General features: G+C 37.3%; 1 protein-coding gene across 2 annotated transcripts in view; it reads left to right on the top strand.

Annotated features, from left to right (window-relative positions):
• CUL3 (cullin 3) overlaps positions 1-19,531 on the top strand; it is a 95,748-nt gene that overhangs the window by 36,849 nt on the left and 39,368 nt on the right. For both annotated transcript variants that reach the window (XM_026491820.4, XM_057305110.1), the window contains one exon: positions 4,062-4,175. In XM_026491820.4, coding sequence (XP_026347605.1) covers positions 4,062-4,175 — 114 coding nt within the window. The remainder of the gene's footprint in view (positions 1-4,061; positions 4,176-19,531) is intronic.

Genomic DNA, 19,531 nt, shown 5'->3' with positions numbered 1-19,531 from the left:
CCATTCCCACCAGCAGTGAGCAAAAGAATTTGTTCACTGTATCCTCAGCGGCATTTGGTGTAGTCAGTGTTCTGGATTTTGGCCATTCTGATAAATGTATAAGGGTATCCCATTGTTGTTTTAATTTGCAGTTTCTTTCTTTCTTTCTTTTTAAAGATTTTATTTTTAAGTGCTCTCTACACCCATCATAGGGCTTGAACATACAACCCCAAGATCAAGAGTTGCACACTCTATGGACTGAGTCACCCAGGCGCCCCTCAATTTGTAATTTCTCAGTCAGATGTTGGACATCTTTCAGTATGCTTATTTGCCGTCGGGTTATCTTTTTTGGTGAGGTGGCCAGGTCTTTTGCCAATATTTTAGATTGGGTTTTCTTGGTGAGTTTTATTAATTCCTTGTATATATGGGTAACAGTCCTTTACCAGATACGCCTTTTGCAAATATTTTCTCCCAGTCTGTGTCTTGTCATCTCATTCTCTTGAGCGAAATCTGTTGCTCTTCAAGTGATTCTAATTCTCTGCCAGGTTCGTGATCTACTGCTCTTGACTACTGTCTGTATCTTGCTTTTTACAAGGCTAAGTGCCGTGAACAAGCCATCAGTTTTCGACTACTCATTTTAGCTTTGTCGTCACAGCTGGTCCCATCCTACTCTCATTTTCATGGCTTTGTTGCTTGTTTTTCTTTGTCTCGCCCTTCAAATTCCAGCTCTTCGCCTGGATAACCTTCATGTAGCTTTTCTTGTATAATAATGCTGGATATACCTGATCCGCAGGCCCCCTTTGGTACTGGTACCACCTCTATTGTAGGGTTCCTTCCTGTTCGCCTTTGCTGATGCCCACACTTGTGGTTATTAGGGTGTGAGATTAACAATGTTATTCACACACAAACTGACCCCAGTTCCTATCTTTTGCAAATTTTCTGTATTCTGTTAACAATTTGTAAAATAAGGGTTAAATCTTTTCATCCCCTGCTTAATGTGTTTTTTGGTTTATATGCAAACTTATCTTTTAAAAGGCCCATTTTAATCTTCATGAAGATTGAATTTTCATCTCATTCCTACCTTTTATTATGTATATTTGAACAAATATTTGTTCACTTTTCATGTATCAGAGTAGAAGGACAGTTTTCTGAGACAGCATTAGAAGAATTATTTGTTCATAGAGTGATCTGAATAATTAGGAGAATGCAGCAAGTGTATCTAAAGCATTTATTTTATGTCTTACAGTCCTGTGTCTGTGTGTGTGTTCATAATCATTCAAAAATAAATATGACAGTGTATGTCTGACAAACAGGAGATCTTCTGGGGCACCTCTTAGAACTCCCATGTCCCGCGATAGAGGTTAATTGTTGTGAATGTATTTAATACCACTGAATTTTACACTTAAAAATTACTAAGATGGTAAAGTTTACATTGTGTAAAAATGATGCATCATTTTTGCTTAGGTCATTGGCCAAAGCAGATCCATGACCACATCTAAATTTCCAACAGTAAAGAACAAACTAAATATAACAAAGTTAATAGCAGCTATTTTCTGCTAAGTAAAATTCATTGTTATTTATTTGTCAGGATAATTTTTTGAAGTATGCACATAAAGCAGTTTTATCATTTATGACACGTGCTGGTTGATCACATTTTTATTTTGTTGAAAGGCAGGTGCAAGTATAAATATTACATAAATACTTGAGGTGTTTTATTTTAAAGTGTATATAAATCAGTGATTTTAGGACACCCGTCTTCTTTTATAACTTTTAAAAATGTAAGTAGTCAGTTTTTCATTCATCTAACAGATAATACCAAGCACATTTTTGCATTCCAAAATTAGGGTGACTTTGTTAACATGTAACTTGTCTTTATAACAAAGGGGTATACAGAAGTTCACTTAAGTCCTTAAGAATAATTAATTGCTAGATATTCTGATGTTCAGAATAAATAAATTTTTTGGTCATATAGTACAGTTTCTCTAGTATTGTCATTATTTTAATTGGTACTCAAAATTTAGTGGTTCACTGAAAGAATATGAAGATTGATGAAGAATTTTGTAAATAGGCCTATTTTCAGTTTGTAGGATGTTTTAGTGTTAGCTGTCATGGGAATTTGCATGTGACAAGTGCCAGACTTAACAAGTTGGAATAAATGATTTAGTATTCACTTTACAAAAAAGTATTTGTTTAACACAGTACTGTCTATGAACCTACATGAGTGTTTATCATTTTTTATATAGTCAGCATACATATGGGTGACGTATTTTGAAGTCAAGGAGCTTATAGTTTTATGAACAAAAGATTATATATAATATTACGTGTGGTATAGTCTAGTGGTTTTCATACTACACATTTAATAGAACAGACATAAAATCTCTTAATGGCCATTTTCCTCTAATGTATAAGAAAAATTAGATACAGTTTTCTCAATTTGAATTTGTTCTCTCATTTGTTGGGAATAGTGTGTTTTTTGTTTTTTTTGGTTTTTTGGGGTTTTTTTTTGTCTTTGGCACTTGGCAACCACTTGTTTATACTCGTTTATGTTGTGCTAATTTGCAATGACATTTACTATTTATAATTTAAGTTTATAGATATCTATATATCTCACACACATCTTAAATAATTTGTTTCTCACAAAACACCATGACTTCAGATTCTCCCCAACCTAAAAATGTCTAATCATTCCTGCAGGTGTTTGGAGCTAGAACATGTCTGGTTAGGCTGGAGTTACAAGCTGAGCTAGACCATGGAGGATTGGGTGGGTTGGAATAATTAGAGAGGTTGGCAGTATAGTCCCAAAGTGTTAGAAGAACTTAGAGGACAAACTGCTTCTTCATCATAAAGCTAGAACCAGAGTCTGAATTCTGTTTTCTAGTCAGTAGTCTTACCATTGGACAGATAGCATAGCAGGAAGTAGTAGTAGTCAGGAACCTCTTATTGGGGAAGGTGGCAGTATGCTTGTAGACTATGGAAAGGAATTCTTGAAGTCTGAGTAGTCTTAGCAGGATTGCATTAGGAAGGCATTTCAGACTCAAGGCAACTTGATGTGCAAAGATAGATATCCTGAAAAAGCTTACGATGGTGGTGATGGGTCATGGTGTTGGAGGGTACGATGAATGAAGTAAAGGGTCTTCTAGATGCCAGGCGCTGTTCTGGGTGTGGGAAGCACACAGGGAAAAGACAAAATCCCTGCTGTTGTGAATCTTGCATTTTAGTGAGAGGAACAGTAAATGGATAAGTATGTAAAACAGTAGGCAGTGATAAGTACTGTGAGAAACAGTAAAGAGTGGAGATAGAAGTTGTTGTTTGAAATAGAGTGGTTAGGAAAGACCTCTCTGTGGAAGTGAAACTTGGGCAGAAAAAAGTGAGGGTGTAAGCTGTGTGGAACGTGCAGAAGAAAGGGTAGAACACAGTTGCTGTGTGCAGCTCCGCTGTAGCTGAAGTGTACTGAGTTAACAGTTTATGCTCAGTAAGTGTTGACTGAGTGCCAGACACTGTTCTAAGTATGTCACTAGTATTCATTTAGCCCTTACGACAGTTCTATGAAATGGATACAGTTTCACATGTAAGGAAACTTAGGCACAGAGACGAAATAATTTACCCAGGGTGACACAGCTAGTCAGGGAGCTGGAGTTGAGCCCGGTAGTTTGACTCTAAAGTTGACATTTTCAGCCGTTCTACAAAGATGGGGAAGGGGAGATGTAGTAGGAAATTTAGTTGGAGCCATAGCTTGGGGCCAGTTCTGTGGGGCTCTGTAGTTCCTTATAAGTATTTAGGATTTTATTTTGACTGTGATGTTAGTTTGTTGGAGGGTTGAGAAATGCCCAGGAGGTTGCATTATGATTCTGGAGATCAGGAGATGGGTCTGGACTATACAACACATTTGTTAGTTACCTGTATTTAGGATATATTGTAGCTTAAAATATTTCTACTGGCCTATAACCTATTTCTTTGATGTAAAATTGAAGATTCCACATCATTATTTTATTGAACAGATATGTGCATGTGTACATATGAGAGTGCATGTGTGTGTGTGTTTGTGTGTGTAAACAAACCTTAATGAACTCTTCTGTTAATAGGTGCGAGAAGATGTACTAAATTCATTGAATAACAACTTTCTTCAAACGCTAAATCAAGCTTGGAATGATCATCAAACAGCTATGGTGATGATTAGAGACATACTAATGTATATGGTAAGTAGAGCTTTTTTGTTTTCCCTTTAAGAAGTTAGGCATTTCAAAACACAATGTCTTTATTCTTTCTATCATATTTAGTTGGATGGTATAGGTCAGTGTGGAAGGTGGTTTTTTTTTTTTTTTTTTTTAATAAAACAATATTTCCTTTGCAGGGACCAGCCTTTTAGCTTATATGAAGTAGAATTTTAATTGTTCTTATTTTTAATGATTAGAAAGGAAGACTGAAAGAGAAAGGTCTATTTTTTTCTCAGTATACAGCACTTGTACTTCAAAATGGAACAGGTCGAAAAACCTTACTTAACATCTCTTTTTGAGTAACAGTGATTGAATGACAGCATGAGAGATGAAAGCTTAATATTCTCTTAACTAAAATCTAATGCCCTTATATCTTCAGTGATGGGGGTATCATTTTATACAAATAATGCTTGTAATATTTACACTCTTAACAGCTGCTGTCTAAATAGTGAATCTTTGCTGTATATAATGTTATTCAGATACATATTCCATTTCTTACCTATTATTACTGTTTTCTGTTTTTGTCCGTCCAGGAAAATATCTTATTCAGCAAGGCAGTTTGGAAAACATTAACATGAGCTAAGCTGTTTAATAACTTTCAAGGAGATTAACCTATCAAGTTTTTTCTTACCTTTGTGTGATTATAGAATGGAGCTAGATTCATCAAGCTTAATTACTGTGTCAGTGCAAAATTAATACTGATAACTTTTCTTGTTGCTTCAGTGTTTATATTTGGGAATTGGACATGATTTTCTTCTAAGGTTTCACTCTCTGCTTTTCAAATATTTATTTTCAGTTTCTTTAGTTTGATTTTAGCTCTAGTGGTGAGAGCATGTCCTAGTTTTCTTTCACTTGATAGAATAAAGCAATGGTTGGAAAGAATTTCCAGTGAGAGCAAACAGCTGTGGAGTTTTTTGTTCTGCTTAGAGAATGCAGTCAGGCCTATTACCCCTGGTTTTATAGGGCTTAGTGGCAAGGGGGTCAGGGAGAGGCTACTTCATTTTTCAGGGGTTGATAAAAAGTTTAACAGTATTTAGCCTTTCTGATCCTCATTTTCCTCTTCAGGATATAGATTCATCCTGTGCTGACATTTTGAGGTAAATGAGATAGCATGTGAAAACATATAGTGTCTGGGTTGTAAATGTGAAATAAGTTAACTTATACTGTTCTCATTAAGTTCTAGATTTGATGAGTCTTTAAATTTTAACGCTAACAAACACTAAGAAAACCACTTGTAATTTCATGGTCTATTACTCTGTTGATAAAAGAAGTATTTAAAAATTAAAACCACACTCTTACATAATGTTGTTTTAAAAATTTCTGTTTTATTTCAGTTCCCTTTTTGGGGGCGGGGGTGGGGGAGAGGGTTCCCAAATGAAATGTCAAACCTTGAATCCTGACTGTTAATGTGACCATAGTCAAGAAACTAATTCGTTTATTCCTCAGCTTCCTCATTTATAAAATGAAAATAATATTGGCTACCTGGGTAGGATAGCCACGAGGCTCGAAGGTGCCATTCATGTATAGCACCTAATAGCACCTGAATCATAGTAGTGTGCTCGGTAAAAATTCCCTAGGATTAAGGTTTCTTGTCCCTTCATCCTTTCATCAAACCCGTCTTGGTAGTACCACAGCCCTGGATAAACCCAGCAGCTTACCTTTCCTGAGCCTCTGCTGGAGGAAACTCCACACAGGGTAGGTCTGTGCTGCTGTTTCTCCTTTGTCACAAGCCTCCAGTTGACCCTTCACACTGTCCTGTGGTCTCATTTTCCCTTTACTAGTTTCTCTTCAAACCTCCAGCTCTCCTGCTGGCCTCCTCACTCTTAAATGATCTTGCCTTCCACTTCTCAGAGAAAAGAGCAAGCATCAGGTGGGACCTATGTTCGTTGCTTACCACTGTTTCTACATTTTTGTCTGTATTTTCTCCCTTTTGTGTTTTTCCTTTTCCCTCCTGTTTGACGGGAGGCATTGTCTCCCCTCATGTTAAAGGCCGGTTTTTCCTCCTGTGCTAAGCTGGGTCACATCCCTTTCTCCCTTGTCAAAAACCTGAAGTATTTTCACGTTCTACCTTTTTACTGAGTCTTACTCATCAGCATGGAACACGTTCAGGCCACTCACATCCTCAAAATAAAATTCCACTGAATTTTCTCTTGGACCTCTGCGCTGCCTCCCAGGGTGTCTCATTGCCATTCACAGGCAAATGTCTCATCAGAAATGTCGACTGTTGGCTACCTCCCTTTTCTCATCTTTCATTCGCTGTGAATATGTTCCAGGTTAGCTTCTTCCTCAGTTATGCTGTTCAGTCTTGCTCTTAGGAGGATCACCATGTCTGCACATCTCCGAAGGCAGAGATCACTGCGAATCCTCATGCTCCTCGATTTTTTTCCTGCAGCATTGGGCACAGTTGACTACTCTTTTCTTCTCACATGCTGGGTCCTCAGTTTCAGTGACCTAGCACTCCCTCGGTACACCTCCTACCTTTCCGACTCTTCCTTCTCAGCCTCTCCTCCTTCTCTGCCCTTTAAATAGAGGCATTCTTAAGGCTTAGTAACCTGGACTTCCTCATCCTGGTTCACCTCACTTACTACCGTAGCTTCAGTTAGTGCCTCTGTGTAGATGATTCCCAGATCGCATCTCCAGCCTTATTTTTTTGAGATTCAGATTTGTTATGTTCATTTGGCAAGTTGATGGCTACCTTTGTTGTCTGAGAGTTCCTCCAAACTTGCATTTCCAAATGACCGTATAATCGATATCATTCCATTTGTTCATGCCAGAGACCTGGGAATTACTCTCATCAGTTTTTTCTCCTCTTCTCCCTACATCATATACTTCTAGAATCTGCAGTTTTTCCATTTTCGTAACTACCAGTAAGAAAGCACCTTCATTTCTCTCTTGGAGTACTCAGTGACTAGTCTTATAACAATCACTGTGCTCCTTGCTCTTCTCTTTTCCATATTGCTCCTAGAGTTATCATCTGAAACCACATGATCAAGTTACTGCCCTGCTGAAATTCTTATTGTTCATCTTGAAATCTTCATGCATGTCTTCTGTGTGGAAATGTTTCTAGAATGTTTGCTCTCTTTATGTGATTTGCTCCTACTTATCCTTTAAGTCTTAGCTCAAATTTCTGGTAAGCTTTCCCTGACCTGCACTGTGTACTGCCTACAGGCTGCAATTCCTCTCATTGTATCCAGTGCTCTTCCTCTGTAGCATTTATCACAATCATTATTAACAACTGTTTAGGGCCTCGTTTCCCCATTAGACTGAACTTTATGAGGCGGGGCCAGTGTCTTGTCACCACTGTGTTCTCAACACCTAGCACGGCTCCTTGCACAAACTAGGCACTCATGTGTAACTTGAATAAATAAATGTACACAGAATCTTTTTAATGATTATAGATTACACTTTTGCAAAATGCTTTTTAAAAATATGCTGCTGTTTGTCTGCCTTCGGCTCATGTCATGATCTTAGTGTCCTGGGATGGAGCCCCACGGGCTCCCTGCTCAGTGGGGAGTCTGCTTTTCCCTCTGCCCCTCCTGCCTTGTGCTCCCTTGGGCCCACACGTGCACTCTCTTTCTCAAATAAATAATCTTTAAAAAAAAATATGCAATTGTTGGAGTTTCTGGGTGGCTCAGTCAGTTAAGCGTCCTACTCTTGATTTTGCTCAGCTCGTGATCTCAGGATCCTAGGATCCATCCGCATAGGTCTCTGCGCTCAGCAGGGAGTCTGCTTGTCTCTCTGTGCCTCCCCCTGCTCTTGCTCTCTCTCTCTCTCAAGTAATAAAATCTTTAAAAAATATATGCTATGGAGGATTTGAAGAGAAATTAAAGTGTTGTTGATAAGATATCTTCACGTTCCACGAGATAGAATTCTTTTCATTTTCATAGTCTTCATTGTCTTTATTTTGCCTTTTTATGTGTAATATTCTGGGCTTAATTAAATAAGTGCTTTTTAAAATTAGGGTAAAATTTTAAAATTAAGGTAAAATTTTATACATTGAATTGTTCAGGACTGGAGTTAGAAAATTATTTTGACAAACATATGTATTTATGTAACCAATACTTTGGTCAAGAAATATAAATGCTTTTAACTGCCAAAAATCTAAAGACTTTTTCCTGTTGACATCTACATTTTCTTTGGAGTTTTACCCTCGTTCCAGACTTCTCAGGTGACATAACCTGCTAGATAGGGCATATATCTGAAGCGTACTGGTTGTACTGTCATGGATCCTAGACAGGTATCTTCTGACGATGAATACAGGTTGTAACTTGGAATTTTAGATCTCAGGCTCAGAGCGGGAGGAGAGAAGATGCTTCACTGTCTACCCACCTACCACCACCTACTCAGCTGAATTTTATTCTTAACAAGGAGGTATATGTATATAAAATGTCCTGCATCAGCCTCGATGTGTAGATACTATGGGACACACTGACCCTTGAAAATGAAAATGGAATCATTGGTTACATGGAGGCAGACACTGGTCACACTTTGTTCCACATAATTTTGTTGTGTGGCATGTGCAGTGTTTCAAAAAGAAAGGTGTACATGTCTCTAGATGGAACATATCACCTCTAGTTTCTGCCACTCCACCCCTTCCTAATGTTTGAAACTTGGATGTTGAACTTCTAAGATTGGTTTGGGGCTACTTAGTAAAAGTTTCGTTTTCAATTTTAATTGTTTAAAAGATTAATGATTGGGGAAAGATTTGAGCATTTTACAAGAAAATTTGTCCTGGTTCTATAATAGCTTTAATTGTCAGTATAATTCATAAATACATGTTACTATTCAATTAATTTTTCTTTTTAAACTATAAAAATGAATGTAATATGAAGGGAAATTAAGTTTATGGGTGGTATTCTATAGGCTACTTTTGAGCAATTAGAATTAATGGCAAAGGAAATAGAAAAACATTTTCTATTGTGATGTATAGGGTTACTGGAAGGTTAGTAGAGAAATTTTCTGCGTAAAACTACGGCGACTTTATTTTCATGTTTTTACTTGAGTTTGTCCATATTTCCAGTCATTTTCACAAATAGAGCTGTCGTGAGGTTTTCCTTAAAGGTTGGAGGCTGTCAATTCATAGGCACAGGGTGAGAGTTAACCCAGGAAGGGGGGAGGGTCACTGCTGCTTTTTGAGCTATTTACTTGGAAAGTCATTAAGGATGAGTAAAGAGGCCAAGCAGAATGTAGCAACAACTTTGTGAAGAGGAGAGAAGCTGAGGAACTTTTGATGCTCTTGGTCTCCTTTGTAAAGTAGAACCATTGGTTTAGGGTGACTGAAGTATGTGAGGGGTTAAAGAATGTGATAGGCTGAATAATGATCCCCCAGACATGCCCATAAGTTCTATCTGGAACTTAGGGATTGTTACCTTATAGGGCAGAAGGAGCTTTGCAGGTATGATTAGGTTAAGGATTTTGAGATGAGGAGATCGTCCTAGGTTATCCCAGTGGGCCCAGTGGAATCACGGGGTCATTACAGAAGGAGGGTCGGTAGGAGATGGAGGTGATGTGATGACGGACGCAGAGATTGGAGTGATAGGCTTTGAAGATGAAGGAGGGGCTGCAGCTAAGGAATACAGGTAGCCACTAGAAGCTGAAAAAGGCAAAGAAGTGGGCTCCCCCCCTCAGCTCCTCTAAAAGGAATCAGCCCTGCTGACAGTTTGACTTTAGTCCAGGGAAACTGATTTTAGTCTTCTGAACTCTGGAGCTGTGAAAAAGTGGTAAGCTGCTAAATTTGTGGTTATGTATTCAGCAATAATAGGACTCTAACGCAAGGAAAAAGTTTGGAGTATCCCCTGTACTGGGGTCAGTTCTCTGTAAATAAATGGATCATCTGTAGTTGTGAGGGGATAATTTAGGTGAGTTGGCACAAAGTTTATATAGTAGAGATGATCGGCAGAGTTTGTACTTTTTCCAGGTGTATTTGGCAGTCTTAGACAAAATGTTCAGAGAGAATTAGCCTTATTGGGCTTGGGGGAGAATTCTAAGGTAGTAGCGTTATTGAAATGGTCGATTGTGGGTCTGTGCTCTTTAATAAGTAGGCATCTGAATCATAAGATCCCAGGAAATGGAGGTATTAGGTATTAGGGATCAGTAGACCTGGAGACCCAGTGAGAGTGAGGAGCAGGTTCCTTTCAGTGTAACAAAGTAGGAAAGGTAGGAGGAAAAAGAAGATCTCTAGTGCCAGAGATATTTGGTGTCTTCTAGTGATGAGGTTCAGGGTTTGCCCGTATCAATATGTGGGTGAAGGGAATCCTGATAAAGATGGGGGTGAATATTTAGGCACCTGTAAACAATGTGTGTCGGATTGGTCAGTCTTGTCAGTGTTTTGGAGTTACCAATGGTAATAGGTGGCAGGAAGCAGGGTTGAGAGAAATAAGTAAGCTGTTCGCTGAAGCTACCAAGGATTTGTGTGTTTTGGGAAGTCAGATGATAGGATGAGAACATGGAGATGATGAAATTCATGTCCATGTTTTCTCCTGTAGGTTTTGAGGCTTTAAGTTCAAAAAACATTTCTTCTTTACAGCATTCTAGATTACACATTTAGAGAAGTTTGAAAATAGCTTTATTTTTGGAAGAGCACAGATAGGTTGCTTAAGAGTCTTTTTGGCACCTTCTCTGCTTTTAAAATGACATCTTAAATACAAAATCATGGAAAATAGGATCCAGTGGCTTTGAGATTATTAAGCTTCACACCTGTTCAATATTTTTCCTGACTCTGGAAAGACACGCTTTCCCCATCTGTGCTGTAGTTTTTGCATTTGTGACTGACGATATAAATACCTTGGCATCTTTTTGTGGTTAGATCCCAAGCCAGGTACTAGACCTTTATGTTAACAAAAAAAAAAAACAACCAACCAGGGCATCATCAGAAATACTCTAAAGGTCAAGAGTGTTGTGCTTGATAATTAGGATTTCTTCCTTGCCTTCCATCTCAGTTACTGTTTCTAACAAATTGATAGACCCATAAACCCCTTGATTACCATACCCTATGAACTGTTTCTGTGTGTGCGCATGGTGATGTAGCAATCCAGGTTGACTTTAGGGAGGTAAGTGTTTATTCAGCATGAAGGTAGGCCCTGTGGTGTAGTCAGAAATAGAGCACATATTTCTTGAGGTAGTAAAGGAAATGAAACTTTTGTTCATAAAGGGGACTGTCCCATATTGTATGTATGTGTACAAATTTCTTATGTGTACAGATTTCCTGTGTGTGTGTGTTTCCTGTCGGAAATTGGGAGTAGTGGAGAAAAAATATTTAATGATGAATCAAGAGACACTTGGCTTTAGTTCCTACGTTGTCATTAATTTGCTTAAGTTAGTTTCTCTAGGTAAAACTCTTATTTCTTTATTTATAAGGAAAATAGATTTACTGGATAAGAGCTCTCATTTTTATCTTCTTGGGGTTTTTAGACTCTTGGAAGAATGGTCAAAATTCATGGACCCTCTACTAAAAGTAGATATCTATGCATCTACATATCACACAACGTATACTTTTATATGTAATTTCACGTGGTTTATGGGTTTCCAGAGGCCTGTCTATGGGATCTGATTGGGGATGTGTTGGTTAGATCATTTTAAATTTTCAAGTTCTTTCGACTCTGAACTCGTTTTAAAACTGAAAGTGAACTGTTACTTGTTTGTAATGAAGGAAAAACAAAAGGTGAGGCTAGATTAGTATTAAGTTGATAACCGCTTAAGAACTCTTAAAATGGGTTGACAGAGCCTCGGTTGGCTAGGAGTCTACCCAATACTATCCCTTATAATATGCATAACACTTTCAAAGCCCTTAGTGTGTGCCTGGCACTGTTTTAAGCATATTTAAGTATATTTCATTTAATCCTTACAATATATTTTTATTGCTGTTATTTTTAAGCAGTAGTTTGGGAAAACAAAAATTTTTATTTTTTTATTAATAGAATTTTTTAAATCTCTTTTAAAAAGTAAAAATACTTTTCTGAATACGTAACAACAGAAACTGTTTATTACATGGCTATATCCCTGTGCTAAATGTTTTAAATACCTGACCTTCCAGATGAGCATTGTAACTCTCCATTTCACAAATGAAGAAATGGAAGTTACAGAGATTAGCTAACCTAACAAGATCACACAGTTACTGTATTACTGGAGTAGTTAATTCAAGTCTTTTTTGAATTCAAAGCCCATGGTCTTCACCATTTTGCCTGTACCACCTCAGTGCAGAAGAATTATGTATATTGACTCTGCTTAACAGAATTTATGATAATTTTTAAAAAGATTTTATTTATTTATTTTAGAGAAAGAGCGTGCATGGACACGCAGGGGGAGGAGCAGAGGGAGAGGGAGATAATCTCTAGCTGACTCTGCACCAAGTGCAGAGCCCAGCTCGGGGCTCGATCCCAGGACCCTGAGATCATGACCTGAGCCAAAACCAAGAGTCGGATGCCTAACCAACTGGGCCACCCAGGTGCCCCCAGAATTCATGATAATTTACCCCATAGTTGAGCTAACATTCATTCATTCACCTTTGTGCTTATGAGGATAAATTCATTCATTCAGCAAGTATACAATGAGTGTATTATGTATCAAGCATTGCTCTAAACAACTGTGATTTCTTTTTCCAATTTCTGTCATTGGGCACTTTTATGATGTAGACATCTGTTCGGGCAGATAATCTTGGTTCCCCAAGTGGAAGAACAGTGACTTTTTCCATGGTCCACCTGTAAGCTATTGAAGCATATTAGAATAGTATTTTGGTTTCTTTTCTTATTATTTTATTTGAATCTGATACTAAAATCCTCCTTAAAGAGTGACTTGGCAAGACTTTAGTTTCCTAATTGTCATCAGAAGTTACCTAACACCATCATTACTGGAATATTTAGAAAATCACCAAAAATATTAGATGCTTTAGTGGTTATTCTATCCACTTGATAGTACTCTAGCCCTATAGTAATTTAAAAGTCATCTTCTAATTTTTTTTTGGCATTTTTGTTGATACGTAATGTAAATAAAAGTGGAAAAGTCTTTTCTGTCCATTTTTTAAAATGTGGGTTTTCTAGGATTTTTGTTTGTTTTTCACTAATTTGTGGGAGATTTTTATGTATCCTGGGTAAAAGTTCTTTGTAGATACATGATTTTTTGGTCTGTTTTTAAGTAGAGCCCAATGCAGGGCTTAAACTCACGATCCAAGATCAAGACCTGAGCTGAGATCAAGAGTCAGACGCTTAACCGACTGAGCCACCCAGGTGCCCCTGTAGATATATTTTATATAGTTTAAGAGATATTGTCTTCCATTCTATGCTTGCCTTTTGTCTCTCTTAATGGTGTCTCTGAAGAGGAGCTTTAAATTTCAGTTAATTACAGTTTTTCAGTCTGCAGTTGTTAAAGTATTGTATACATATCTAGTCAAATTTGTTAACCATATTCAAACCATCCACATCTTTACTGAATATTTTTGTCTGCTTGTTCTGTCAGCTCCTGAGAAATGCTAAATTCTTCAGATTTGATGATGGATTTGTCTTTTTCTTCTTTTAGTTGATATATTTTGAGGTTTTGTCATAAAATGAATATACATTTAGGGCTATTTGATTTTCCTGTTGTTCACTCTTGTATTTTTATGAAATATCCTTCTTTATTTCCTATACTTTTTGCCTTCAAGTCTACTTTGTGTAGTATTACTATATGAGTTTTCTTTTGGTTAGTGTTTGGCAAATTTCTACCCATCCTTTCCTTTCCATCTTTTTATCCTCTTATCATTTATAAGCACCATACAGTAATAGGCTTTTTAACCCCATCTGATAATCTTTGCTTTTAAATTGAAGCATATGGCTTATTTATGTTTAATATAATTATTAATACATTTGGGTTTAAGTTTGCCATCATACTAGATTTTATTTTCTGTTTGTCTCACCTGTTTTTTTAATTGATTTTTTTTTTTCCCAACTTCATTGCCTTTTTTACATGAACGGAGTATTTTTTATTATCCATTCCCCTTCCCTGTTAGCTGTTACTTATATTTACATATTCTTTTATTATTATTTTAGTGGTTACTTTAGAGATTGCAACATAGATCCTTGACTTACAGTTTACCTTACATATGTGTATATTTTAAACCACTTCCTAGGTAGGAGTCTTAGAATACTTTGACTTCCTGGAGTTTTTTTCCCCTTGGCTTTTAGGTATTTGGTCCTGGGTGTTTGTTTTGGTGTGGGGGACAAACCTGCAAATTTTGTCAACATTGTATGTGAAAAATTGGGGAGACCCTGGGTGGTATCTTCCTCCAAAGGAAATGTTATTTTCTTCTGGCAGGCAAGCACAATATGGGCAAATCACCATGATCTAGTTGAAGTTGACTTTTAGGCTCGGTTAAGGTTGGTCTGTTTTGAGTTTGCCTTTATTTCTGGGGCATATCTTTACTCACAGGCAATAGCCATCTGGGGTCTAGAAGCCTGAGGTGTTTACCAGTTTGGTTTCCATGTTACTGTGCCTTGAATTCCATCTTTTGTCTCCTCACCACTGTAAGTCTATCAGCAGTCTCTGTTCAGCTCTTTAGTCTTCCAGTGCTGCTTTGTCTTCGGTGTTTGGTGTCTTGCCCATGCTTAGGTGGTGTGTCAGTAAACATCTCGAAAATTGCTTGCAGAAGTTATGGTTCTTCTTTGTGTTGCTTTCTTTTCAGACTTTGGCTTCGTAAGTCCTAGCTGCTTGATAGCCAGCTATCTGTGACTTTCTGCTTACCCTCTCATTTCCAGTCCTCCAAATAAAACATGACCCAAGGGAACGAGTGAGAGTGAATGTTGTCTCTTTTCAGTGTACTTGTCTTTTCTCCAGAATCTTGGCCCCACAAGTCCAGGTTGCCTTTGTTGCTCTTTGATGCTTTTAAACAGTTGGTGTTTATTTGCTTAAATTGTTGTAAAATGCACTTAACATGCAATTTAATATCTTAACCAATTTTAAGTGTACACATGGTGATAAGTACATTCATACTGTTGTGCAACCATTACCTCCATCCACTTCCAGCACTTTTCATCTTGTAAAACTAAAACTTTGTACCCATTAAAGTGTGACTTCCCATTCCCCTCTCCCCTGAGCCCGTGATCACCATCATTGTATTTTCTATTTATGTGAACTTGATCACTCTAGATACCTCATACAAATGGAATTACAGAGTATTTGTCCTTTTGTGACTCAGGGTTCATCCATGTTGTAGCATGTGTCAGAATTCCCTTCATTTTTAAGGCTGAATAATGTTCTGTTGTATGTGTATACCTCATTTTGCTTATCCATTCATCTATTAGTGAACACTTGGGTTGTTTCCACCTTTTGGCTATTTTGAATGATGCTGCTATGAACATGGATGTACAAATGTTTCATTAAGACCCGGTTTTCAATTATTTTGAATATATACCCAGATAGTGGAATTGGCTGGATCATATGGCAGTTCCATTTTTAATTTTTGAATAACCACCATGCTGTTTTCCATAGCAATGACACCATTTTGCATTTCCACCAGCAATGCTCAAGAGTTCCAATTTCTTCATATCCTTGCCAGCACTTGTTATTTTCTGTTTTTGTTTTGTTTTCTGATAGTAGCTATTTTGATGGGTGTGAAGAGGTGTGGTAGCTTTTTATTTCCATCCAGCTTTTATAGTTGTTTTTGCCGGAGGCGTTGGTCTTGTAAAAGCTATTCTTTCAAGAGTATTAGAAGCGGAAGTAAGTGGAATAGCATTTTAAGGTAGGTATTACTATGAAGATGAGGAAACAGACACAGGTGTTAAAGTCACACCTAGTAAATGACAGAGATAGGATTGAAGTAACCTATCTGGTTCTTAAGTTTGAGCTCTTCCCCACTGAATTCTATTGCTTCTTTAATACAGGTCTTCCTTTCTAAAGTCTTACAATCTCATTGTTCCAAGACCTTGATTTTTTTAAAAATTTTATTTATTTGCGAGAGAGAGATAGCAAGAGAGAGCAAGAGCGATGGAAGGGGGCCAGGAGAGGGAGAAGCAGACTCCCTGCTGAGCAGGGAGCCTGATGCAGAGCTCGATTCCAGGACCCTGGGATCATGACCTGAGCCGAAGGCAGATACACTTAACTGACTGAGCCACCCAGGCGACCCAAGATCTTGATTTCTGTTACTTGATTACTCTTATGGTTCTAATAGGGACTGTTTTCTAGTGTTGGTGGGTTTTTTTCCCCTACCGTTAGTTCTTGAATTTTGGAGTAGGGAACAGTGCTTTTATTTTAGGATGTGGTGCAGTTTACGCAGCTTTAGAGAAACACGACCAAGGTTTTGATTTGTCAGATATCCTAGGATACAATTCTTAAAATAAATGAAATTTATTTTTAAGTAGAATTTCTTACAACTACATTGTTTTAAAAACTTTGACAGCCCTGAGAGATTTTGGACCCATTTTACAGTGGTGGAAACTATGACTTTGAGCTTTAGTCATGGATCTAAGTTTTCAAGCCAGCTGTATTCTATGCTTTTCCATGTACTTTACCCAATAACATTGTTAAATTCAGAAATGTTACTCTGAGCAGTTTACTATTTCATCTCTTACTGGTGCCCTTTCCACAGTGTAGTCAGGCACTGGCATTGTGGAAAATACTGGGACAGTTCTTTAAACTTTGCTCTAATTAGACTTTTTTTTTTTTTTTTTTTTTTAAACTATAACTCTGCACTAGAAACTCTTTGTTACTTTTCCCAGGTTTTGGGTTTTTTAAAATTTTCTATTTCTGTCCTTATAGTGTTAAGCTTTCTTAACTTGTATTTATTTCATGGCTTGAAAGTGAACCTGTTTGAAAATACTCATATTTATTACTTGCTGATAGAAGATTGTCTAGTGATTAAGCTTGGGAAAGCAGGTTCAAACATGTAGACGGTAGCTGCTTGTTACAGGGTTATTTGCTTTGGTTTTCGTTTCGTTTTTTTTTTTTTTTTTTTTTTAAATGAGCTAAACTTTTCAGGGTTTATCTCTAGTTTATGAGTGGGACAGATATTTACTATTTGTAAAAATTTTTACGCCGTTTGCATTCTTCATCTCTCCTATCCTCTTTTTAAAAAATAAACAAACCCCTGTTGGTTAAAAAATTCGCTGAACTATTTCTTGCAAGTAAAATAAGTAGTAAGAGTTAATGTTATTTTTTGAACTTCATGATCGTGTTTTTGTTTTATTTTGATTGTTTTAATACCATTTCTGAGTAATGAAGCTCTTTAACTCACTCACAAAGTCACTCCTTGACTTTGCACAGGCTTAGCTTTTGTAAGTTCTGTATGTCCGCATAGCATGTCTTGATACCTCTAAGAATACCCTTGCATGCTGAGTTTGATCTCATAGTTAAAATATTTAGCATCTTGGTAAAGCCATCAGTTAAGGGGGAAAGGCAGATATTTCCCAAGATGGTGGGAGTAGTAATTAGCACCTCGTAGGCTGATGTCCTCTTGTCGACTGGTAATGTGAAGAGCCCTAGGTCACCAGTAGGCATTTGCTAAAGGAGATTTATGTGGAGATCAGTTGTTTGAGGTCTCCTTTTTTTGTGGCAGAGGAAGAAAGACTTCAGTCTCTGTCTACCTCAGTTCCTAGAGACCTGCCTCCCGTGGTTGATGCCTTTAAGCAGGTGGTACTTTATAATATCTTACCAGCTTTTATAGTTGTTCTTGGCAGGGAAGTTAGCCTTTCAGAAGTATTCTTTCAAGACTAGAGGTGGAAATAAGTGGGATAGCATTGTGAGAGGTAGGGTGTTGGGTTGCAGTTGAAGTCAGATGCAAAAGCAGTCTGGCTTTTCCCCAGGTTTGTGAAAACAGGGCCAACGAGATGGTCCCATCATTAGTTACTCCTCCTCACCCCTGGGTTCATCTAGCTCTTGAAGAGGCTTGCTTGTTACAGGTTTGCTTGGCCTAGGAATAGCAACCCCTGAGAGAGAACCGTAAATAGAGATTGAATATATAGTTTATCTCTAGCGATGAAACTCCTATCCCTTTAGTAACTCTGATGTTTGACTCAGACATTAAGCTTTCAAACGTGTTTTTTTAGAACATTTTATATTTAAAATGCCGTATTTTGGCTTAAAAAGGCAAATAGAAGCCTCCATCAATTTTCTGTCTCTGCTTTGCTTTCTTCAATAGATAAATGACCAATGTTGGGCTCATACAAACTATATATTTTGGTCAAAAAGCCTGAGATTAAAAGATTGCTTTTAGGTTATTCTTTAATATTTTTTCTCTCTTTTGGGATGATTTCATCTTGTCCTTACTTTGAGGTTGTATTCTTTCAGCTAATTAGAGGCTAGCTAGAGGTGGGATTTTAGATCTTTTTAAATTAAATATTCATGTAGAAACATATACAAAATAAAAGTCTTACAGTGATTTAAATAATTAGAACTACGTTAATATTGCATTACATAAATTCAGCCACTTATTTTTTTAAGATTTGATTTGATTTTTTAAGTAATCTGTACCCTCAACCTGGGGCTCAAACCTGTAACCCCAAGATCAAAAGTCACATGTTCACCAACTGAGCCACCCAGGCAACCCCAGCTACTTATTTTTTAACAAAGAGATTCCTTTGGAATCTATTAGGAAAATGCTATTGTGTACCCCCAGGCTGAATTCCTTCTGATAGTGCCATTAAGCAGGAAACAGAAGATTCAGCATGTTTATTTAGCAAATATTTTAATATATATCATGCAGATCACAAGTTTATTGTGAATGTGTGCATGCATTTCTGTTTAACATATGTACATATAAACACTTGAGTATATGTATATATATGTTTTACTTTGCTTGATGGTAATTATACATATATAACGTTTAATATAAGTAACTAGTATTACTAGTTTAAATAGCCGCAGATTTTGTGGGTTTTCTCTTATCCGTTTATTAGCGCTCTCTTATCTATAATCAAATTTCAGGGATAACAGGTTTTCTTAATATTATATGTCATTTAATTACATTCATTATATTCACCTTGAGAGAGTCTCATTAAAGACAAAGGTTTAGGTCTTATACTACAACATCTTATACTACAACATTTCTTTTGTCTCCAGTCATTTTCCATGGACTTGAGTGTTCTGTGCCCTACTCAAAACACTCTGACCATGTGTTCCCATCATACCTGGCTTCCTTTACTAAAGCATTGTTTCTCCCCATACAGAATATACCTAAAGAGTTCATTAGTTGCAACCAACCCTTTCCCTGTGTTTTTGCCAGAGGACTTGAGCTAGACAGAATTACCGGCCAAAAGGTTATAGATTCACCCATGTCACTGTGCTTAGGATTGGGAGGAGGGAAACCCAGGCCAGGGAGACTGGTGACAAATAGAAAGGGAAGAAGTGATAGTGAAGTATATCTTGATCCTTCATAT

Source organism: Ursus arctos, unplaced genomic scaffold (genome assembly GCF_023065955.2).
Source record: "Ursus arctos isolate Adak ecotype North America unplaced genomic scaffold, UrsArc2.0 scaffold_1, whole genome shotgun sequence".
NCBI classification, from domain to species: domain Eukaryota; kingdom Metazoa; phylum Chordata; class Mammalia; order Carnivora; family Ursidae; genus Ursus; species Ursus arctos.
Note: the sequence above shows the minus strand (reverse complement) of the source record. Positions and strands in the feature narration are given on the sequence as shown.